Source organism: Mastomys coucha, unplaced genomic scaffold (assembly GCF_008632895.1).
Source record: "Mastomys coucha isolate ucsf_1 unplaced genomic scaffold, UCSF_Mcou_1 pScaffold21, whole genome shotgun sequence".
Classification (NCBI taxonomy): Eukaryota; Metazoa; Chordata; class Mammalia; order Rodentia; family Muridae; genus Mastomys; species Mastomys coucha.
The window spans coordinates 69,395,198-69,419,959 of NW_022196904.1; the positions used below are offsets into that span (position 1 = coordinate 69,395,198).

The 24,762-nt window shown below is 42.8% G+C and overlaps 1 protein-coding gene across 3 annotated transcripts in view; it reads left to right on the plus strand.

Annotated features, from left to right (window-relative positions):
* Positions 1-24,762, plus strand: part of Fanci (FA complementation group I) — a 64,764-nt gene that overhangs the window by 27,415 nt on the left and 12,587 nt on the right. For 2 of the 3 annotated variants that reach the window (XM_031387059.1, XM_031387060.1), the window contains exons 13-24: positions 4,838-5,018; positions 7,324-7,411; positions 11,740-11,867; positions 12,454-12,524; positions 13,712-13,826; positions 14,692-14,814; positions 18,013-18,081; positions 19,704-19,805; positions 20,839-21,021; positions 21,095-21,216; positions 21,838-22,002; positions 22,949-23,128. In XM_031387059.1, coding sequence (XP_031242919.1) covers positions 4,838-5,018; positions 7,324-7,411; positions 11,740-11,867; positions 12,454-12,524; positions 13,712-13,826; positions 14,692-14,814; positions 18,013-18,081; positions 19,704-19,805; positions 20,839-21,021; positions 21,095-21,216; positions 21,838-22,002; positions 22,949-23,128 — 1,527 coding nt within the window. The remainder of the gene's footprint in view (positions 1-4,837; positions 5,019-7,323; positions 7,412-11,739; positions 11,868-12,453; positions 12,525-13,711; positions 13,827-14,691; positions 14,815-18,012; positions 18,082-19,703; positions 19,806-20,838; positions 21,022-21,094; positions 21,217-21,837; positions 22,003-22,948; positions 23,129-24,762) is intronic. The other variant, XM_031387061.1, reaches the window with a different exon arrangement.

Below are 24,762 nucleotides of genomic sequence, written 5' to 3' on the forward strand. Positions count from 1 at the left end.
AGTTGGAGGGTTATCTGGGAGTGATGTCCCTTTGTTTTGTGTAACATGAGGGCAATCAGCAGCCCAATTTCTCTCTCGATGGCACCTAGGGCATAGCCCTCTTGGCTTGTAGAAGTTAGGGCAGGATTTTGCCCAGTGACCTTTGCTACCACATTTGTAGCAGGTGCCTGGTGGTCTCTGAGTCTTAGGAGACCATGAGTCCAGGGTAGTGGCTGGGGCTGGTCGGACAGCCTTTGCCAGCATGTGGTATTTCTGTTTGCAGATCCTATCATCCCTTCCATGGTACACTTTGAAGGCCAGTGCTAAGACTTCTGCCTGTGGAGTTAGAGGTCCCCTCTCCAGTTTTTTAAGTTTAGCTCTTATGTCGGGGTAGCTCTGAGAGAAGAAATAGGTCATCAGAAGTTGCTTACCTTCTGGGTTTTCAGGGTCCACATTGGTATGCTGTAATAAAACCTTCGTAAGACGTTCTAAAAATTGAGATGGATTCTCTTGCTTGCTTTATGGGCTTTAAGGCCGCTTTTCTAAGACCAGCCAGAAGGCATGTAATGAACCTGTCTCTGGGTAAAATACCACCTGCAGAATTGTAATTCCACTGGGGATCTTGTTCCGGTACTGTCTCAGAGCCAATTGGGTATGTGTTGTCTGTCTCGTGAATCCCGTCTGCATGCACTCTCGCCTCTTCCCATACTCATCTGCGTTCCTCAGGAAGTAAGTTGTTAGTAAGGATCATATAAACATCATGGAAAGTCAAGCTGTAAGATTGAGTGATATACTGGAACTCTTTAATAAACTTGGAAGAGTTAGAGGTATAGGACCCCAGCCTGTTTTCTGTTTGGGAAAGTTCACTAAGCAAGAACAGAACATGTACTCTGACGAGACCATCTACTCCAGCAACTTCCCGTAGAGGTAGGACAGTTGCTGGGTCAGGTGTCTTTGGAGAGAAAGGACTTGAAGGTTTGGCTGCAGCCTTAGAGCGGGTAACAGGAGGAGTGAAGGTAGGTGCCCACATCTGGCACAGAAGGGGAGGGGTCTAGAGAGGGAGAGCTAGCAGGCTCTGGAGCATCCTGGTGAGGAGGAAAAACTAAGGCGGCAGTTTGGGTTTTTGGAGGCGAGGAGACAGGATTACGGCAAAAAGGGGGTGGTTCCTTAGCTGTATCTAGCATTGTAGAATCATCTAGAGGAGGTTGAGGTTGTGTAGATTTCATGGCTAAGAGAAGTTGGGTTGGGGAACAAGAAGAGCACAAGGAGGGACTGGAATGGAAATAGATGAATGCTTGAACATAGGGAACCTCCTTCCATTTACCAGCTCGCTGACAGTATGTATTAAGATCCCTTAAAATAGCTGGGTCTAGAGTACCATTAAGTGGCCACTTTGAATTCCCGTCTAGTTGATATTTAATCCAGACCTTATTGCAGAGATATATTAATTTTGATGCCTTCAAGTTAGGCATTAGCTAACTTGAAGATTTTCTAGGAGACATCCCAGTGGGGTGCCTGGAGGAACTGTCAAAGACATTCTGGAACCCATTAGGGGGTGGTTGGATGTTCGTACCAGCGTCCTGAGAACAATCCAAGCACCAAAGAGTTAACCGCCAAGGCTAGTGGTTCAAGTCGTCACGAGAAACCCTAGTGGCAATCTAGCAGGCCCCAGTGAGCCTGCTATGGGAAGGCAACCCACCCTGGATCCAGGGGTTTGACAGCTGCAAGAGCCCGGTGAAAGATTAGGAGCGAGAGTTACTTCCGAAGGAGGGGCACCCAATGGCAGAAAGTCCTAAGGCGTATGTCAAGGGAGGCTGTATCTCTGTAGTTTCCAGGGAAGGTTGGCCAGACCTTATCTGGAAAGCTGGAGGTCCTCCCCTTGACTGATCCTATTAATTAATATGCTGGTGTCTGTGTGACTGGTTATAGCGGTCTGGTAAATGGAAAAATTGGAACTGAATGGGGCCTGAGTGGGGTACAGCTCACGTGGTAGGAGTTTGTAGTCCCACGGCGCTTGGCTGTAGGTTTGGTGTGTTCCGTGGTGGTGTCTGATGTCTCCAGTGAGCAGCAGTGAGCAGCCGCCAGGTGAGGGGGCTGCGAACTCACGTACCTATAGCGGCCACGGTTGTTGGTGCTGGGACCGCGTAGTAGTCGCAGGTAAAGGTGGGAGGTGAACCCAATGGATTTGGGGAATATGGTGGCTGTTGCCCTGGAAACAGGTCTGTGGACCCGCCCATGTATCACTGCAGGCTCTGGATGCTAACATAGTACCTTTCTCCTGGAAAAATAATGTCATAAATTTGTAATTCTTTTATTTATTTATTTATTTATTTATTTATTTTTGGTTTTATAAGACAGGGTTTCTCTGTGTAGCCCTGGCTATCCTGGAACTCACTCTGTAGACCAGGCTGGCCTTAAACTCAGAAATCCGCCTGCCTCTGCCTCCCAAGTGCTGGAATTAAATGCATGTGCCACCACCGCCCGGCAAATATGTAATTCTTGCAGTATTTCTTGATACAGTTGGATGATAAACTTTGAGGTTTTTAATATCTGAAAGTTTTATTTTGCTCTACTAGTTAAAGAAGTGTTAAGTTAATGGTCATTTTTCATTGTCTCTTTCAACTAGAATTGTTAGTGGAAAGTGATGGTTATCTGATTTTTGTGTTACTGTAGATGACCTGTTAACTTTTTTTCCTTCATATAATCTTTTACAGCTGACTGATCTTTGCTTTTCTGAAAGTTAACAATTGATGTTCATTTAACTTCTTTTTTCACACTGTCTGGTACTTAGGATTGTACTTTTTCTTTGTAGTGCATATCTTTCCTACACACTGTGATATTCTTGTTTTTTTTGTGTGTGACTGGGGAGATGGCTCGGTTGGTAAAGTGTTTGCCATGCAAGTCTGAGACCTGAGTTTGGGTCTGGATTGCCCAGTGTGTGCCTGTAAACCCAGGGCTGGGGAGGTGGAGGTGGAGCTTCCTGGTGCCCGCAGTCATCCAGCGTAACTGAATCCAAGAGCTCCAGGTTGAGTGAGAGACCGTCTGAAAGAGTAAGGTGCTACAAAAAAAAGTTTATAAATAATAAACTAATATTTAAATAAAACTAATGAGTGGAGGAGTAGGAGGTGAATATGATCAAAATATATTATATAAAATTCTCAAAGAGCTAATAAACAAAAATCCATTCTGTCTACAAATACAGTCTGTTAACTATGGAAAAATGAGAGGTTTTTTGATTGGCCAGAAAATGAGACTCTTACTTTTCACACAGTTTATAGATGGTGTGTGTGCATATGTATATCATTATGTACACATGCCATTTATATATAAGCTACACTACATGCACACACACCTTATACTTACATTGTGTGTGTGTGTGTGTGTGTGTGTGTGTGTGTGTGTGTGTGTGTGTGTGTGCGTGCGCGCACGCACGCAACTTTTGAGGCAGGTCTGACGTATCCCAGGCTGGCTGTGAAACTCTTACAGTTACAGCCAACATGACTTTGGCCTTATGACCACCTAGCTTCTTCTTCAATGCTGGAATTGCAGGTGTATGTCACCAGGCCAGGTTTTGTGCTGGGAATTGAACCCAGGATTCTGTGTGCTTGGCAAGCACTCTGTCAACTGAGCTACGTCTCCAGATCTATGTGTGCATTTTTCTGTATTTATAAGTACTATTATGGGAAGAATGGAACATACACTAAATTTATCTTGATCTTTTCTTTCCAGAGTAAATATTGTTAAATCTGTCAAAATGCACAGCTGTCTCCTTTGTTCTTTAGTACTGAGTTGTGCTTCTCCTGTGCTTTAATGATATAATGATATAAAAATCTATTCAAGTATATCCCCTCTACTATAAAGGGTGATATCAAGTGGTAATCACCAAGGTTCTATGACTTACAAAGGTTTTTTGTAGTTTAGCTCGTGCTGTTAAAACCACATCTATGTTATAAATATTTACTGAGTGCTTGTGTCTAACTATATAGCTAAAAATGTGACTACATGCTGGTCTTAACCCTAGAAAATCTCAGTCTAGAGAGAGGGCCAGCCTTGTAGGTGTGCACACAGTGCTACATAGAAGAGAGAATCGAAGGAACAACTGACTTGAGATCTTGAGTGGAAATTTCAAAGTGATCACTATACTAAAATACTGTACATTTGTTTTTACATAATTTTGGTTTCCATTTTTAAAAGGCATTTTAGGTGATTTTGTTTTTGACTAAGGATTGAACCAGGGCCTTGTGCATGCCAGATAGGCAGACTGCTACTCAGCTACACCTCTAGCCCAAAGTGCCTGGATTCTCCTTATAATCCAGGGGAACTATAAGTGGAGTTCCCCTTAGGAAGACATCTGCTTGCCCTTGGAAGCCTCTTGCTTATGCTTCCATGACTGCATCAAGAATTCTGGAGAGATGGCTGCCTTTCCAGAGGTCCTGAGTTTAATTTCCAGCAACCACATGGTGGCTCACAACCATCTATGATGAGATCTGGTGCCCTCCTCTGTCCTGTATACATACATGCAGACAGAATGCTGTATACATAATAAAATAAAATCTTTTTAAAAAAAAAAAGAATTCTGTCAAATATCAATTAGTGCATACACTGGGCAGTGGTGGTACATGCCTTTATTCCTAACACTTGGGAGACAGGCAAATAGATTTCTGAGTTTGAGGCCAGCCTGGTCTACAGAGTGAGTTCTAGGACAGCCAGGACTACACAGAGAAACCCTGTCTCAAAAAAAACAAGAACAAAAATTAGTACATACAAAGAGAGTCTGAGTTAAGAAGTAAACAAACTGCACTGAGTATGCTAGTGGGTATTTACTAGCATCTCTCAACTACTCTTTGTTTTTTTGCAGTGTTCATAGTTGGGATCATGTAACTCAAGGTCTGATAGAATTTGGTTTCATCTTGATGGATTCCTATGGGCCGAAGAAGATTCTTGATGGAAAATCTGTGGAAATTGGCTCCAGTCTTTCTAAAATGACAAACCAGCATGCATGTAAGCTGGGAGCTAATATCTTGTTGGAAACGTTTAAAGTAAGTCTGTTAGCTGGTTTTATGTCAACCTGACCCAAACTAGAGTAATCAGAGAGGATGGACCCTCAGTTGAGAAAATGCCTCTATAATGTCAGGGTTTAGGCAAGCCCATAGGCACTTTCTTATGAGTGAGTGATGGGATAGGGCTCAACCCATTGTGGATGGGGCCGCCCCTGGGCTGGTAGTCCTGTGTTCTATAAGAAGGTAGGCTGAGCAAGCTGTAATGTACAAGCTAGTAAGCAGCACCCTTCCATGGCCTCTGCCTCAGCTTCTGCCTCCAGGTTTCTGCCTCAGCTCCTGCCTCCAGGTTTCTGCCCTGCTTGAGTTCCTCTCCTGATGTCCTTTGATGATGAGATGTGATATAGACCCATAAGCATAAAATAAACCCTTTCCTCCCCAAGCTGCTTTGGCCATGGTATTTTATCACAGCAGTAGTACCTAACGAAGGTACTAAAGGTCTCATTTGACTCCCATTTCCAAATTATGCCTACATCATATAAATAGAGCAAGATGTTACTTGGGAGTTTGACTGTTGACAGAGTGTGTTTGTCGGCTTGGGGTGGTTTTGAAATTTTATAGATCCAGGTTAAGTACACTCTCAGCTTTTTATTTGTGTTGGGAGAAGGAAATGCATGTGAGTGTGCAAATACACTTCCCTATGTGCCCATGTGTTCAGAGACTAGAACAGGATGTTGGGTGTCTTCCTCTAATAGTTCTCACTTTATTGCCTTGAGACAGGATTTTTCACTAAATCAGAACCTCAAGTTTAAATGGGACATAGCATTCTCTCCCTCTAGCAAACAGTGCGCTAGCTTTTTTGTCTCTGACAAGGGCCTGGGGAAACAAATTTAAAAGAGGAGTTATTTTGACTCAGAATTTCAGATGTTTGAGTCTGTGCTTGACTGGCTCAATGCCTTTGGGCCTAGATGGATCAGAATATCATTCGTGGCAGCAGGAGCAGGGCAGAGGAGGTCACTTACCTGACAGTGGCTGGAAATGGAGAGACAGACACACACAGACACAGAATACACAAAGAGTCAAAGAAACAGGAGACAGACAGACAGACGAGCAGAAACCAGGTCAAGCCTGTACTGGGTGGCTTGTTCCTTCTTTCTTTTTCCATCTGTCTTGTAGCTTACTGCTTATTTCTTTCTGTCCATGTTCAGGGCAGTCTGTCTTTCCTCATGTGCTGTCCCACATGCCAGCAGTGCAAGATGTGTTCCAAACTAATCTAACAAAATCAGGTTGATGACCATGCCTTTAATCCCAGAACTCAGGAGGCAGAGGCAGAGACAGAGGCAAAGGCAGGTGAATCTCTTTCAGCTCTTTGTGAGTTCGAGGCCAACCTGTTCTATATAGGGAGTTCCAGGATAGCCAGAGCTATGTAGAGGGACCCTGTCTTCAAACCAAACCAAACCAAAATCAAGTTGACCATCAAGAAGACCCATCGTGGTCCTGAAGAGATGGCTTAGCACTTGCTCTTGCAGAAGATCTGAGTTCTGTTCCCAGCATCCCATGGTGGCTGCCACTGTCTGTAATTCCAGTTTCAGCGTGTCCAGTGCCCTCTTCTAGCCTCCTTGGGAACCAGGATGCATGCACATGATGCACATACATACCCATGCAGGCAAAACACTCATACACATAAAAAGAATCTTAAAAAGAAACATGGCTAAGAACATTCTTAGGATAAGATTTTGTTTTAAATCCTTTTTAAAAACAAGATGTTCCATTTGATTTCAGTGGCATTAGCTATATCAGAATATCTGTAGAGCATATGACTGCTATTAAATCACTAGCAGTCTGAGTCTAAAACAGTTGACTGTCAGAGTAACCAGATTCAAGTAAGTTTTGATAAAACGCAAGTGACATTCTGAACTCTTTTGACCGAGCCTGCTGTGCTTTCTTGGAGCTGAGAAGACATTGGTTAAGATCTTGTTGTTTTTAAAACTTCCCACAGGCTTTTAACATTTTTATTTTAGAAGAAAAGTTATGGATTCTGTCAGAAACGTGGCTATAGACTGCACTGGATACTTAAAATAGAAATAGTCCTTGATGTCTGACCTTGGAGTTCATGAGAACTGTACTTTTGGGTTAATACAATAAATATTTCCTGTACCTTATGGATCTTTTGGGTACAGATTGAGAGAGCTATGATTCTGTTCTCTAGATGGTCAGTGTCATATCCTGATTTGTCTGAAAATTTGGATTTTGTACATACTGGAATATTCTTGTTCTGCTTAATGCGTATTGATGCTCTGGCAGGCTGAGTCATGCAGGCATGCTTTGTTGATTCTGTTTTTTTTAGATCCACGAGATGATCAGACAAGAAATTCTGGAGCAAGTCCTCAACAGAGTTGTTACGCGAACATCGTCTCCCATCAGTCATTTCTTAGGTACTGAACTTGGAGTACGCAGAGTTCTTAAGCATATTCCTTTTAAATGTCGTAATGATTCAGTCTGGAGCATCTATGGGGTTCAAGAGATGGCTCAGTGGTTAGGTCACGTGCCATGTTCTACTGGGGTTTGCATTCAGGTCCTAAGAACTCACATAAATGCTAGGTGGGCAGGGTGGCCTGTTTGTAATTTCAGCCTCAAGAAGAGGAGGTAGGGAATCAGAATCTCCAGAGCAAACTGGCTGGCATAACTAGCCATTTTGATGGGCTGTGGGTTTGACTGGGAGACTGTGCCTTGATGGAGCAGGTGGAAGGGGATGGAGGACAACTCTGCGCATGCGCCACACACACACATACACACACACACATACACACACACACACACACACACACACACACACACACACGGAGTGGAAAAAAGGAAATAACAAAACTTTATAGTGATATAATAGAGTTTAATGTTTTGTCTTGATTATGGTGCTAATGAGATAGGTGAACCCATTTATGGCGCCTGTAGTGTTGGTACGTAAGGAAACATTTAACCAATGAGTGGACTGTCCATTGAACACCAGCATGCTTCTTAACACTTGGTGACAGACATAGCCTTGAATGTCTGGGGCTCTGGGTTTGGGCTTACCACGATGGTGCTGTCCTTCTCCATTCATGACCTCTAATTGGCTGGTTTTATTAGGTATCTCCTAATGTTTGAATCCATTGCCTTTTCCTTACCCCCCAGCTTTGCTAAAAGCCCTGTTGTTTGACCTGTTGCGGCTTCTCTGACTTCTGAAGTCCTCAGAACTGTAATTGTTTGTTTCTTTCTGTGTCTATGACCAGATTTTCCCCCATTTTTATTGGTAACTTTTCTTTAACCCTTAAATTTTAGGGTTCTGTAAAGTTCAATAATTAATATTTCATTATACCTTATAACCTCCTGATGTCTAATTGGTATAATCTCCACATTTAAGGTATGACAATCTACTGACCTTTAACGTGTATATACTGTGAAGCTGTCACCATAGTCCGTGTAGGCACCGGGGAGGCAAAGCTGAGCAGCATGACTGGATACTGTTGTATACCTGTTAGAGTGCATGAGATTACAGAGAATGACTGTGGCCAGGAGTCATGCCACATGCCTTTCATCCCAGCACTAGGAGGCTGATCTCTGTGAGTTCAAGTACCAGGCTAATCAAAGCTATGCAGGCTGAGCCTGTCTCAAGAAAAAAAAAAAAGACCACATCAAAAGTTGGTGACAGTATTGAATAACTAGAAGCTGTTGGAGAAAGGCAGAGGGTATATTTTTAAAAACATATATAAAATCAGAAATATAAAAAAAAAAAATTAGACTTCATCAAAATATAAAATTTCCTTTCTGGCCGGGTGGGTGCACGCCTTTAATCCCAGCACTTGGGAGGCAGAGACAAGGTGGATTTCTGAGTTCGAGGCCAGCCTGGTCTACAGAGTGAGTTCCAGGACAGCCAGAGCTACACAGAGAAACCCTGTCTCAAAAAACAACAACAACAACAACAACAAATTTCCTTTCTGTGTGACATTACTACAGAATTTAAAGTCAATCCAAGGCTGGGTGAAAGTGTACAGGGCACACCGCTGGCTCCTGGCCGAGGCTCTGCATCATGTCAGCTCCTCTGGCTCCTGACTGTCATCATTTTATAGCTTCCTCTCTTCCTGACCATGTGGAGGTTCCCATCCAGGCTTTTGGTCTTTATGGTCTTTGTGGTCTCACTGTTGGGATTCCAACTTTGTTTTCTTTCCTGTGCTTGTCTTGCAAATAGACTCTTCTTCCTTTGGTTAGAAACTCAGGTTAGTAATTTCACACCAGTCTCTTTTTTCCTGTTGAAAAGTACTAAGCTCTAAGTTTTCCTTTAAATGTCTTGTCAGCTCTCCTACATTTCTAAGATTTCCATGTAGTCCAGAGCTCTTTAAATATCCTTGTGGTTTGTGTTTTAGCCAGAAGAGTAAAGGCAATGTGGGAAAGGTAGGTTGGGACTAAGCACCAGGCTTATGAAATATCTGAGACCAGACTGGCTTCAAACTTACAATCCTCCTGCCTCAGCCAAGTGAGTCATTTAGTGTCCAGTATCTGAGGACGGTCATTTTCTTTTTTCATTGAGGGTCACACCCTCGTGTGAAGGTTTGTCTACTTATATGTATGCGTACCACATGCGTGCTTGGTGGCCTCCACAGTCAGAAGAGTGCATCTAATCTCCTGGAACTGGAATTACAGATGGTTGTGAACCACGACGTGGGTGCTGGGAATCAAACCTGTGTCCCAGAAGAACAAACAGCCAGTGCTCTTAACCACTGAGCCATCTCTACAGCCCCATCTCAGTCACCTCCCCACCAACCCCACTAACCCTTTCAAGACAGGATGTCTCTGTGTAATCTTGGCTGTCCTGAAACACTCCATACATCAGGCTGGCTGCAGACTCAGGAGGTCCACCTGCTTCTGCCTCCCAGTTGCTGGGATTAGAGGTGTGTACTACTTACTGCTGCCTCCATCAAAGTCATCTTTTAATTCTTCTTCTTTTTTTTTTTTTTTAAGACATCATCTTGTTACTGGTTTCTAACTTATGACCAGAGAACACACTTTGTATGAGGATAATTCTCACAAAGTGTTTGAGTCACAACTTGTTGTTGGTATCTGATTTAACTTTGTTCTCCCTGTAGCACTCCCCTGCCCTGGCCCTGCACTCTGCCTCCAGATAGTATTCTCAAAGTACTAGTAACTCTACCTCTGAAATCAGTGTGCCCTTTTAAATTATCACCTCTTACTAGATGTGATAATGGTACACATCTGTAATCTGGAGGCTGAGGCAGGAGGATTACAAGTTTGAAGCCAGCCTGGCCTCAGATATTTCACGTGCCTGGCACTCAGTCCTAACCCACCTTTGCCACACTCCCTTTCCTATTCTGAATCCTTCCCCATCACTGACCTCTGACTCTGTGCTGTTCTTAGACTTTGTATAGAATCTGCCATCCTGGGTTTCTGTGTACTTACGTAGTACTAATCCCTCAGAACCTCAGAGTGCTTCCCCCCACCCCCTCTCTCTCTCTCTCTCTCTTGTTTATTTTAATTTTATGAGTACACTATAGTTGTCTTCAGATACACCAGAAGAGGGCATCAGATCCCATTACAGATGGTCGTAAGCCACCATGTTGCTGAGAATTGAACTCAGGACCTCTGGAACCACTGAGCCATCTCTTCAGTCCCTCTCTTTCTCTTCTAAGATGCTTGCAATGACCTCTTGTGTATTTCCTCTTTAAATTCTGTTTTTACTCTTTGTTAAGTAATACATGTTTGGAGTTATTAGAGACTTGATACTCTGTTATTTTTCTCTTCTGAGATATTTTTGCTTGTGTTCTGATTGAATTACTAAAATTCTTGACAAAAGAATATGCTTTATATATTCCTGATAAGACCTTATGTCTGCCAAAGTAAAAATCTATAAATATTTATTGACTTGCTTTTGCATAGAGGAATGAAGTGGTATGGCACTTGTACAATCAGTATAATGAGCTGTTTTTTTCCTCTTAGACATTTTAATTTTTTTATTTTGTATTATCACAAAAAATGATAAAATATCCTGGCAACACTGGGGGAAATTATGCACAGCCAGTAGAAATTTACATTTAAAAAAAAATAAAACATGGGGCTGGAGGGATAGCTCAGAGCTTAAAAGCACTAGCTGCTCTTCCAGAGGTCCTGAGTTCAATTCCCAGCTACCACATGGTGGCTCTCAACTTCTATAGTGAGATCTGCTGTCCTCTTCTGGCCTGTAGGCATACATTCAGGCAGAATGCTGTAAACATGATAAATAAATTTTTATAAAAAACATGCTTGACGGCTGGAGAGATGGCTCAGAGGTTAAGATGTTCTTCCAGAGGTCCTGAGTTCAATTCCCAGCATCCACATGGTGGCTCACAACTATCTATAATGGGATCTAATGCCCTCTTCTGGTGTGTCTGACAGCTACAGTGTGCTCATAAATAAAATAAATAAATCTTTAAAAAAAAAAAAAACAAACACAGCCAGGCAGTGGTGGCTCATGCCTTTAATCCCAGCACTTGGGAGTCAGAGGCAGGCAGATTTCTGAGTTCAAGGACAGCCTGGTCTACAGAGTGAGTTCCAGGACAGCCAGGGTTACACTGAGAAACTGTCTTGAAAAACCAAAAAACCAAACCAAAACAAAAAACAAACAAACAAAAACAAACAAAGACACTTGATATTTCTGTCCTTGTACCGACCTTAGATACTGCCTTACTTTAATTTACAGTTATGCGAGGCGACTAATTATATATCCTGTTTTCAGACTTGTTTTCAGATATCATCATGTATGCACCATTAATTCTTCAGAACTGTTCGAAAGTCACAGAGACTTTTGACTATCTGTCCTTTCTGCCCCTCCAGACTGTGCAAGGCCTGCTCAAGGCAGTGCAGGTGAGTCAGCTGACAGGCTCCCGAAGCCGAGCTCTAACTGTCCAGTCAGGAAATTCTGGTGCAGCTTTTATGAAAATGGATGTCAGAGCTCCTGTCTTCCTTGAGTCTATCAGTTTCATATTGAAAGGCTGAATGCGAAGAGACAGATGTGTCCCAACCCCACCCCTTCTCTTACCCCATCCCTTTATAGCTCTATTTTCCTTCAGCTCATTTTCAGGTTAGTTGTGTGCTTGAAAGTGACTTAGGAAATTAGTGCGCACAGTGGGTTCATGAAGGCACTCGAAGGACTTTGTTTCTTTGTTTGTTTGATTGATTAGTTTTTGAAATAGGATCTCAAAATAGGCTAGCCTGGAACAACTCATTATGTAGTCAAGGCTGGCTTCAAATTGGTACAAGTTCTTCTGCCCTAGTCTTCTGAGCAGCTGGGATTACAGGCTGCCTCACCATGCCCTACAGTAACAGACCTTCAGCTGTACTGTTGTCTTTATGGTTATGTATGGAAAACAAACCCCAAAGCACACAGAATACTAATGGCATTCATAGAAGGAAGCTTTGCTAATGAGAGGTGACCTGCTCCCTTCTTCAGCCGCTTCTCAAGATCAGCATGTCGATGAGAGACTCCTTGATCCTCGTCTTGCGGAAAGCTATGTTTGCCAGGTATGTTGCAGATTTCTCTGAGACTGCAGGGAGCTAAACCTTCTGGTGTAAGTCATCTCTACTAACAACGCTTGGTGCCCCCTCCCCTCACGGTGGTCATGTGGATCCCTAATTCAGCACAGCCCTCTCAGCCCCTGAGGCATCATGTTGAAGGTCCTCAGGCAGCCTCAGGAGGTGCAAAATATTACAGTTCTCATGGATATAAGGACACTTAGGCTTAGACATGAAAAGTAAGTAAAGGTCAGACAGCATGTGGCAGTGGGAATAGTCTACCATCCATGCTGGTAATCTCCAGTACCCTGCTATTCCTCCCTTAGAGTAATCCTTATAAGCTTTCGAACATGAACTGACCACCATGCCAAGGGGAAAGCAGGCAAGGATATACTCAAGGATCTCACCTTAGTAGGCAGCAGAATTGTGGCTCAGTCACTAGTGGACCAGTGTATTATTGAGGGGCCTTAGAGCTAGCTCAACCAGGGCCTCTGATCCCTCTTTATTGCGTAGTGTTTTCTATAAGCTGGAAATGATTACTACTGTCACCTAAGAATGTAGTCCAGTGCTATGTGGAAGGCATTTGATACTTCAAGGATAGGATACCCAGATACCAAGCTAGCCGTGTCGTAATGCACTTCCACATGTCTAGAGGAATGACTGACTAGCAAGGAGCTGTTATCTCTGTTCTGACAACTTTTTATTACTCCTCACCCAAAAGCATGCCTTGCTAGACAGGATTATATGTTATAACGTCTGTAACATGCGTTGGTCATGGATGGAAGGTTTACATGGCATCAAATACTGTGATCCTGTATAAACAAAGGAATCATGTGGAAGAGTACACTCATTCAGACACAGCAAAACTCAGCCATTTGTGTTGCTGCTCACTATGCAGATTCAAGTTCTAGCCCAGTTTGTATCAGGATTCTTCTGATTGCCATGGAGTCTTGCAGGCAAAGAAGAAAAGTGCAGCTAGTCCTGCGGTTAAGAAGATAATGCAGTCAGCTGCATTCCCATGCTGTTCGTTGCTCTTAACACCTGGCGCCTCATGTAAATTCAGTTAGGATTGGCTTGTGCTTGATTGCCCGTACACGGTCTTCATGTTCCTTCTCTGTGGGCTTAGCTAGTTTTGTTTTGTTCTGTTCAGCATTGCATATTCCTGTGATGCTAACATCTCTGTATTCCCGAGCTAGCCAGCTGGATGCCCGGAAATCTGCAGTTGCTGGGTTTTTGCTGCTCTTAAAGAACTTTAAAGTCCTAGGCAGCCTGCCGTCCTCACAGTGCACGCAGTCTATTGGTGTCACGCAGGTAAGGGGACTTCACAGTGACTGTCACTGAACATTCATGGAAGTCAACCTTTTTTGTGCCTTCTCCCATAGCTCAGGCTGGCTTTGAGCTTACAGTAATCCCCATGCCTCCCACTCCTGAGTGCTGGAATTGCAAGTGCGAGAGCTCCATCCCAGGCTTAACAGTAGTGGGTTTGCTCTGTGTCAGACTGCTGTCTAATGTGGTAGACAGTAGCATTCATGTAGCTGCTGAACTAGACACTTGGCTGACATGTGACTAGTCCAAATTGAGTTGTGCCGTATACATACAATTCATGTCTGTTTTCAAGACTTAAAGTGAAATTATTCAATCATTTTATATTGGATTACATACATGTTTGATGTGTTAGATATATTGGATTAAATAAAATATTAACTTACCTGCTTTATTGTGCTTTTTAGCTATTTATATTTATATATTACAAAATTATATATTATATATTGTGTATAGCTATGCAAATTTACTTTTTTTTTTTTTTTTTTTTTTTTTTTTTTTTGGTTTTTCAAGACAGGGTTTCTTTGTGCAGCTCTGGCTGTCCTGGAACTCACTCTGTAGTCCAGGCTGGCCTCAAACTCAGAAATCTGCCTGCCTCTGCCTCCCAGGCGCTGAGACTAAAGGCATGGGCCACCACCACCCGGCGTAAATTTACTTTCTAAAGATTTTATTTATATGTGGTAGTGTTTATTTATATGTGATGTGCTTGTGTGTACACAACTCAACAAGACTATCCGCCTATAAAGCTCTTTGGTGTTTGTAAATATAAAGAGCTCGGCTTTTTTTTTTTTCTCTTTTTAAATGGAAGTCTTAGGTTTTTAATAAAGTCGTGAATATCCGCCCCCCCTTCCAGGTACACGTGGACGTTCACAGCCGATACAGTGCTGTTGCCAATGAGACTTTCTGCCTTGAGATTATAGACAGCTTGAAAAGATGCTTAGGGCAGCAGGCTGACGTCAGGCTCATGCTTTATGAGGTAAGTAAGAGAAATGCAAGAGACTGTCAGCCCTCCAGAGAGTAACCCTCTTTATGACAACTTTGTTTTGGGTCTGGACATACAGTAGATGTGTCCTTCTGCAGTTAGTCAGTACATAGTAATAGTGAGTCCAGAAGTTAAGTTGTGAAATTGTAAATAATTGATATATCATAACTATTTTATTTTAATTTGAACTATTTAGATAAACTGCTAATTTACCAGTCTGAATTTAACACCAAACTTGTCATTTGTGAGTTCTGACTCTCATACACAACATATCCTTACTTTATTGCCTCATTTTAAGTGTTTGTGTACTTAAACTAGCATGAAAACTTCCAAGAGCTGGTAGGGTGGACATACTGCCTTCAGTCCCAGCCCTGGTGAGGCAGAGCATCTTAGTTCCTTTTCTATTGCATGCTAACACTGTGACTGAGGCAGCTTCCAGGAAGGACTGTTTATTTGGGGGCTTACAGCTCTAGAGGGACAGGAGTTTATCCCCATTAGTCATGGTGGGGAGCGTGGCAGCAGTCAGGCCTGGCGCTGGAGCAGCAACTGACCCTCACTTCATGAGCCACAAGCAGAGAGCACTTTGAGAATAATAGAGAATGGTGGGAGCTGTTGAAACCATAAAGCTCACCTCTGGACATGCATTGTAACCCCTCCCATCCTTCTGCTATCTGGGGGCCAAGTATTCAAACATGAGCCCATGGGGGTCATTCTCATTTTCTGTGGGTCCTGCCCGAGCTACATCAAAAAGAAAAGAAAAAAAAAAGTAAGAGGTATTTAAGATACTTGAGTATAGACACTACCCTGAAGGTTCAGGGATTCAGTTTTTCCCTTCACAGTGAGTGGGCTTATCTGTCAGACATTAAAGTGTTTCCGTCCTTACATCTCTAATACACTTAGCTTAGTAAGAAGGCGGCTCTCCATCCCTCCTTCCCCTCCCTCCTTTTTGGACTTGTTTTTTAGGTACTGTTGGATGTAGTCACATAATGACAGGATAGTTAGCAAACAGCAGAAAACAAGTAAGTAGCTGGGCCAGTACAAACAGTACAATGATAGTGGAAGAAGCACTGCTGTTTCTAGAATGTGAGGTATTCAGGATGTCAGACATTTCCTGGAGGAATGTGGAACATCTGGCCCCCTCAGGAGAGAGGACAGGTCAGAGTTCTTTCAGAGAACAGCCTTTTGTTTTTCTCTTTGTGCCTCCCCCAACAGGAACAACCTGTAGCCCAAGCTGCAGCTGATGACCTTAGATCCTTACATGCTTGCCTCTGCCTCAAGCAGTAGAGTTACAAGGGACCATTGCCACCCCTGGCACTCATTTGACATCCTAGAACAGTGTTTCTTGAGCTCTAGAAGTTGGTAGGTGCTGGCATTTTCAGGTGTGTTAAAATTGCGTGGTGGCGCACGCCTTTAATCCCAGCATTTGGGAGGCAGAGGCAGGCAGATTTCTGAGTTCGAGGCCAGCCTGGTCTACAGAGTGAGTTCCAGGACAGCCAGAGCTACACAGAGAAACCCTGTCTCAAAAAACCAAAAAAAAAAAAAAAAAAAAAAAAAAAAAAAAAAAAAAAAAAAAAAAAAAAAAAAAAAAAAAAATTGCTTTAAGTTGGGAAGGCAGCTGGAGAGGGGGGTGGAAATAGGATTCTGGGGTTGACTAGACGGTCCAGGTACTATGCTGTCTCAGACATTATGGTAGAAAGCGATTGAGGAAGGCACCAGTTCCTGACTTGGCCTACATGTGTACACAGACACACACACACACACATACGCACACATGAATTTGCTTTGTGGTATTGCCGATTCTACTGTTCATATATACAGATTTATGTAAAATTTATATACATTTGTCATTTAACTTTGTATTGTAATCATTTTTTCATTTCACTAAATTTTCTCTGGCAACATTTTTGAGGCCATTTCTCTGATTTTTAAGGCCAAATGAAATATTTTGGATACATTGTATAGCAATTTAATTATATTCTTGTCATGCTTTTGCAAACACTGACTATCCCTGTCTGTCTGTCTCACTGTGTCTGTTGCTCTTGATATTAGTTGTAATCTTGGTCTTAGATATCAGATGATGCCAAGATCTTTTGCCACAGTGAGCCATTTCTCTAGCCCTAAATTTTATGTTTATTTTCATTATTTTTAATTGTCTGTCTGTCTGTCTGTCTGTCTGCTTGCCTGCCTGCCTGCCTGCCTGCCTGCCTGCCTGCCTGCCTGCCTGCCTGCCTGTTAGTTTGTGTGTGTGAGGGCGAGTGCCTGTGAAGGCCAAAAGTGTTGGATCCCCTTGAAGGTAGAGTTCTAGGCAATTATGAATCTTCTGTTGCTATTGGGAATGGAACTTAGGTCCTCTGCAAGAGTAGCAAATGCTCTTAATTGGAGGGAGCTAAGCATAACAACCACATCATAACCCCAGCACTGCAGAGACCGAGGTAGATGGGTCATAAAAAAATTCAAGGAGCCTGGGCTACATAGACTTTGGCAAAAATGCATACATGTACACATGCATACACAGACATATCCTTGCAGCCTTTATGTTAAAATCTTTTAGAAATTCTCAGCAAACTAGCTTCAGGAAACTTCCTCATACTTAGAAAAGGCACCTGTGAAGCTTAAAATGGCAACGGAAGGAAAACTCCCTTGTGATGTCAACAGTGTGAAGGTTTATTATAATTACACATCCTAGCATTGAATAGCCATTGAATAGAAATTGAAATAAAGTATTTAAAGCAAATTGAAAGAAAACACTTAAACCTCCAAATATTTAAGAGATGCTAAAGAATAAATAAAAGATATGACATGCTTGCGGGTTGCTCAGTATTGGTAGTATTTAAGTCTCAAATCTGCAGATGGGGCGCAACCCTAGCAGAAACTCAGAATGCTGTTTTTAATGTGTGTGTGGAAAGTAAGAAAATGTAAGGGGCTAGAGAGTTGGCTCAGCAATTAAAGAGCACTTTGCTTTTCCAGAGGACCTGAGCTTTCCAGCCCTGTTTCAGGTGGCTTAGGACTGCCTGTTGTTTCAGCTCCAGGGAATCCAGTGCCCTCTTAAGGCTTCCACATACATGGCACAGCCTCCAGCCTTCATTCCCACATCCTGCCCCCCAACTCCATTCCCCCCTCTCACACATAAAAAATTTAATAAGAATTGAGACCAGGTAAGAAAGAACGAGCTTGTCTCTGTATTGCTCCTAGGGATTCTACGATGCCCTTCGCCGGAACTCTCAGCTGGCTAGTTCAATCATGCAGACTCTCTTCTCACAGGTAAAATACATTTTTATGGATCATGTAGGGAAATCAGATGAGGCATTGAGATGCTGTGGAGCTGTCATGCTCTTTGGGTTGTTTTGTGAGAATTGTCCTTTCCCAGCTGCCGTACTGGTGGTATCCTCTGACTCTCCCTTGAGTTCTCAGTCTGCTCCTTAAGTCCAAAGGACACTTTATGGCACCATTTCAATTTTATTTTATATATTTATGATCTTTGAGACATGGTCTCGTATAGCCCTCCCTGGCTGTGACTCATGTGCATTTTATAGTAGAAGCTGTCTTGAATTTCTGATTTTTAACTCTGCCTCCCAAGCAATGGGGTTTCAAGTACATACCACCACTTCAGGTTTGGAGTTTTCAGTTTCAAAGAAAAAATTTTGTTTGCTTGGTTCTTTTGAGGTAGGATCTCTATATATCACTGGATTTCCTGGGACTCAGTATGTAGACCAGGCTGGCCTTGAACTCAGAGACACCTTGTATGCCTCTCAAGTGCTGGGATTAAAGGTATGTGCCACCAGACTCAATTCAAAAACCATTTTAAATTAATGAAATACTTCAAAGGGTCATCAAGATGAGATGAATTCAGATGAAGACATCACATATAAATAAATATCAATATTCATTAAGCATTATCAGAAATTTTTTTAACCAGCTATATAACATTTATTCTCCATTGAGAGGGCTAAGCTAGGCCCCCAGTCCATCATTTTCCTGCAAATAGATGTAGCCTCATCCTCCATTGCTTCATGGTAATTCTGAAAACAACAACAACAACAACAACAAAAAACCCACACAAAATCATTTGACATTAAGGTCTTAGATACATGGAAATTATTGGAAGGTCTTTGCTACCTGAAAAACTTCACTGGGTCTTGGCATGATCCTTTGTAAAATTTGTACCCTGGTAGCTAAATTATATCTTTTAAACATCTTCACACTTTTAACAAGAATTAAAAGCTGTGTTTCACACTCCAGAAGTGAAGAGAACAGAGGTAAATAATACCCAACATTTTTTCAGGCTCTGTTGTGTGCCAAGTAATGTTTGAAGTTTCTTACATGTGTTGTGATAGTTAATCCTCATATGGCTTTAATTTACCAGTAGACTCATTTTTCAAGTGAGGGCCCAAGATTTGGAGAACTATCACGATCAGTAGTAAGTAATAGTACTGTTTTAGACGCAGGCAGTCTGACTCTGAAGTCTAGACTTTTTAAGAATCTTTTATTAGTTGACAGCTTCATATGTGTATATAATGTATCTCGATCACATCCTCATGTACCCCAGTTTCCCCAGCACCGTCCCCCCCAACTCATTCCCCGCCCACCTTCATGTCTTCTCCTTTCTTCTTGCTGTAACCCACTGAGTCCAATACATCCTGCAGTCTGTATTCCTCATGGACTTCCCTGAGAGTGCTGACTGCCCTTGCAGATGTAGGGCCTGATATGAGGGGAGCAAAAGGCAAGTAAGAAAGTTACCTTGATCAGTGCTGTGAATGGGTGCAGGCAGGCCAAAGGATACTAATTTGTTACATCATTCTTTGGGCAGTTGGGAAATGTGCCATCAGCTTCAACAGTTAAAAATTTGAGCATTCATGGGTCCTGATTTTTCTGTCTATACACAGTTAAAACAGTTCTATGAGCCAGAGCCTGATCTGCTACCTCCTCTGAAACTAGGAGCTTGTGTTCTGACCCAAGGAAGTCAGATCTTTCTACAAGAGCCTCTGGTAAGATTTGTTGGCCCCTACAGTGGAAGTTGTTTCCTTGTCAGTGGAAAAGTTGATCTACAGCTGGTCCCTGAAGTTTTTCCAGTTCTTTCTAGGAGTTTTTACTTTTCCATATCAGTTATTTTGTGACCCATCATAAGATTAAGTTACTGTATTTTATGTGTATGAGTATTTGCCTGCAAGGATATGTGTGTGTTATATATGTGCCTGGTGCCTAGAGGCATTAGATTCCTTGGAACTGGAGTTGTGAACCGCAGTGTGGTTGCTAAAACTGGAACCCAGATCCTCTAGGAGCAGCAAGTGCCACGGCTGAGCCATCTCTCCAGCCCCCACTTTTGATTGCTTGGTCAAGTACTACTTCACTAATCCTGACAAGCTCCTCTTCCTAAGAGTCTTATCTGTCACTTACAGATCCTGGGTTATACACCAATGGAAGTAGAGATGCACAGGGCAGTGAACAGATCTGCTTCCCCAGTCTGCAGGGAGTGCATGGCTTCACTCCCTGAGTTCCTCTGTGCACTACGAGGAACTCAGGAGGAACTGGGATGACCCTCTCTGTCCTTATGTAGCTTCAGAAAGGTGGGAAGGGATAGCAAAAAGTGAACCACGCACAAGTAACTTAGAACTCAGGTCGAGGAATAAAGAGCGGGGTCTTCATTAATGTGGCTTCATGCCGTGAGACGTTCCAAGTGTCCTTCTAAGATGCTGTGTTGGTGTCCCAAAGGTTCTCTCAGCATAAATCCTGATCTTTAGAACAGCTCTCAGGGCTTGGGAACTAGAGGCTGTTTAACTTCATAATGGGGCTCTAACGGAGTTGATATCACATCAGGAGGGCACACTTGGAGTTCATTCTGAAGCGTGAGCTCCTTATGGAGCCAGTGCTCAGTAAGAGGGAAGGGTGTGGGAAATGCCTCTTAGTTCACTCAACACCTCTCTAGCTTTGTTAATTCAGATGGACCCGCCATGTGGCCTAGCAAATAACATGAGCTTTATAACAGCTTCATAGACTGCCATGGTTTACTTTCTTCTACAGGATCATCTGCTGTCTTGCATTCAGCATTGCTTGGCCTGGTATAAGAGCAGAGTAGTCCCCCTGCAACAAGGAGATGAAGGAGAGGAGGAGGAGGAGGAGGAGGAATTGTACCATGAGCTGGATGATATGTTGGAGTCCATTACCATCAGAATGATCAAGAGTGAGCTAGAAGACTTTGAGCTGGTAATTGCTAAGTCCTCCAACCTATGGATCGATGGAGGCTTTGGTACCACGGTAATTTGTATTTGTCTTTTAGGATAAATCAGCAGATTTCTCTCAGAACACTAATGTCGGCGTCAAGAATAATATCTGTGCGTGTCTCATAATGGGAGTGTGTGAAGTTTTAATAGAGTATAATTTCTCCATAGGTAATTTCAGGTAAGGATTACTGTGACCCTTTATAGAGTTTGCTCTATCATTACGTTAGACACGAAAGGACCAAAGATGATAATCGTATGTCTTTTTCTCTTTCTTTTGGCTTTTTTAGACAGGGTCTCATTGCATAGCCTACGCTAACCTAGAACTTTCCATGTAAACCAGGCTGGCCTCAAACTCAGAGAGATCTGCCTGCCTCTGCCTCTGCCTCCCAAGTGCTAGGATTGAAGGCACATGCTACCATGCCCAGCTAGTGGTATTTCTTAATAAATCCAAACTATGTACTTTTCTCCAGGCCCGTGAATTTTGTGTCCCTGCAAGGTTTCATTTATCCACAGTTTGCAGATCGTGGGTTCATGTACTGCTGACTTCCACTGCAAACATTTCATTAGTGGTGGTGCGGGGCTTCCATGGTCTTTGACTGGGAATAAGGGGAAAGCAGAAAAGGCTCTCAGAGATTGCTGTGGCTTGGGAGTACTATGCTAGTGAGGGTCCTCTGTTATGTTATCCCCACCTCGCAATGCTGTTTCTAGCATCAGACACCTGAGGGCACGTTGCAGTCTCCTTACTGTCTGAAACCAAAGCACCTGGCACTGACACTTTCCATCTCTTCCTGTTATGCAGCAAGAGTAAGTTTGAGGAGATCCTGAGCCTCTTCATGTGTTACAAGAAGTTCTCTGACATCCTCAGTGAAAAAGCTGGTAAAGGCAAAGCTAAGCTGGCCAGTAAGGCCAGCGATAGTCTTCTGTCCATGAAGTTTGTGTCTGATCTCCTCACTGCTCTCTTCAGGTAAGGCCCTGCTTGTGTCGAGCCTGCACTTCAGTAAGGAGAATGTGCACCCCATCTTCTGTGTCATCCGGTTCACATCTACAGTTCTTGCTGTATCAACGTACAATAGGAAATACATTAGGAGCTTTTAATTTCCTAAACAAAGTTTGCATAACCCAAGGTGGGCATTCTACACAGGGAGGGTGTCCCTCGAAATTGTTGTTCTTTAAGACAGGGCTTTCTCTGTGTAGCCCTGGCTATTCTAGAACTTGCTTTGTTGACCAGGCTGGCCTCAAACTCACAAATTTACCTGCCTCTGCCTCCTGAAAGCTGGGATTGATGGTGTGTACCACCATGTCCAACTGTACATCAAAATTATTAAAGCAAACGAGAAGCCTTGGAGCAATGAACAAGAGGGGTGAATTTAGTGGTGTTGTAAGAACATCTTAAGTAGTTCGTACACAAAGGCTCAATGAGGAAGAAAGGAGAAAACTGAATTAAATAACATAGGGACAATCAACATTCTAAAAGAGCAAGTGTGAGGGACTAATAGGGAGAGGCAGGAACTGAGGCAACAGCAAGCAGAATGAGTTAGAGCAGCCCTGGCCATGCCTCAGGCTTATGCTGTCTAGAATCTTCCATTCAGAGGTTGCTGGATGCTCCTGTTCTGAAGTCTCTAAAAAACCTAATTCCAGACCCGAGCAGCAGTAGGGAGATGGTCTTCCCTCCTTGTGTGTGGGATGGAACACAAGCCTTGAGTATGCTAGGCAGGCACTCACCACTCAGCTGTAGCCCCAGACCTTTGCTTTTTGGACAGGATTGTGTCCTGTTGCCCAGTCAGCCCTTAAACTAACAGTCCTTCTGTTTCAACCTCCCAGGCGATGAGTTACTGACCACATCACCAGGCTCAGCTCCTTCCTTCCTTCCTTCCATCCTTCCTTCCTTCGTTTACTCTCTCTCTCTCTAGAGACAGCATCCAGAGTCATGAAGAGAGTCTGTCTATCTTGCGGTCCAGCAGTGAGTTTATGCACTATGCAGTGAACGTAGCTCTGCAGAAGGTGCAGCAGCTAATACGAACAGGACACATGAGTGGTCCTGATGGCCAGAACCCAGACAAGATCTTTCAGAATCTCTGCGACATAACTCGGTAAGCTGCTTTCACCCTCAAGCAGTTTGCTACCTTGTGTGTTGTGAACTCTCTGAGAAGCTTGGGACTGAACCACTGGGCATGTATTGGGCGTGAAGTGTAGTTTCTCATAGTGAGTCTTCTTGTTTGTTTTGTGTGGATTCTTTGTCCCATATAAAATCTTCCTGTGCTCCCAAAGGAAGAGGATATTATTATATAGTGATTGAATTGAGCATAAAGTAAGCATGATGAGCCTAAATGTACATGCACCTGACAACAGACCCAAGTTTGATCCTTGGAACCAAAGTTCTTGTTTGACCTTTGATCTCTGTATCCACGTCATGTGCATATACATACACACACACACACACACACACATGTAAATGTTTTAAGTTTAGGATTATATGTAGTGGCTCATACCTGTAATCCCCACACTCAGAGGCTGAAATACAATTGTCAAGAATCCCAGGCCGACCTGGGCTCTATAGTGGATTTAAGCCAGCCTATACTATTGTGTGAGGTCATAGCTTAGAAAAGAAAAGAAAAGAATGGGCTAGAGAGATGACTCACTTGCTGCTCTTGCAGAGGACTTAAATTCGTTTATCCCCATCCACATGGTGGCTCACAGCCATCTGCAGTTCCAGGGGATCTGACTCCTTCCCCTGGCCTGCACAGGCATCAGGCATAGGTGGTACTCATATATACATTCAGGCAAAATGCTTATATATATATATATATATATATATATATATATATATATATATATAATATTTAAAGAAATAATTTTTTAAAGGGGTGGAGGAGGGGCTCAGTAGTCTAAAGGCTTATGCTGTTCTTGCAAAGGACCCAAGTTCAGACCTCAGTAACCACATTAAGCAGCTGTCCCCAGTTCTACTCAAAGAGGAGAAAGCAAGTGGTTAAAACATTAACAACATCAAACTGTATGACAGAAAAAATACACTAAAATCCACTGAAGCCCACTCACTCGTATAACCAGAGATCATAGACCAGCAAGCAGCAAAGCTAATGTAGGGTGTGCTACAGGGTTAAAAATTATTTAGGGCAAATATAAAATAGTAAGTGATTGAGAGAAAAGACGGAGAAAGGGGGAAATAGAAAGGAAGGTTAAATAAGTAAAGGTAAGAGAGGTAAGAAGATTTAGAAAGGGGGAAAGGGCAAGGAATTATAGAAAAGGTAGGAGTGAATAATAAAAATCATAAATAATAAAAATGATTTCTTAATAATCCAAAAATAAGATGAGGTAAACCTAAGAAAGGTAATAAAATGTAAAAGAGTGGGCTTTTGTTTGTTTGTTTTAAAAGCACACTTACAAAAGGGGAGGGTGACACCTAGTCAAAGGGAAGTTTCAGGAAAAGAAAAAAAAACATTACCCAATAGTGAAGAAAATGTATAAAAGGAATAGTAACTGTGTGAAGGGATGAAGGAAAGTAAGAAGATGGGCCAGGAAGATGGCTCCTGTCGTGAACACTGGCCGCTCCTGCCCAGGGCTGGGGTGTGGTTCCTAGTACCTATGTTGATCGAGTTGCCTGTTGACTCCAGTTCCAGGGGACACAATGCCCTCCCTTTTTGGCCTTCTTGGCATTCAGCTAGCACACTAGTATATACTCCCTATGCACACATTGCATAGTTCTGGT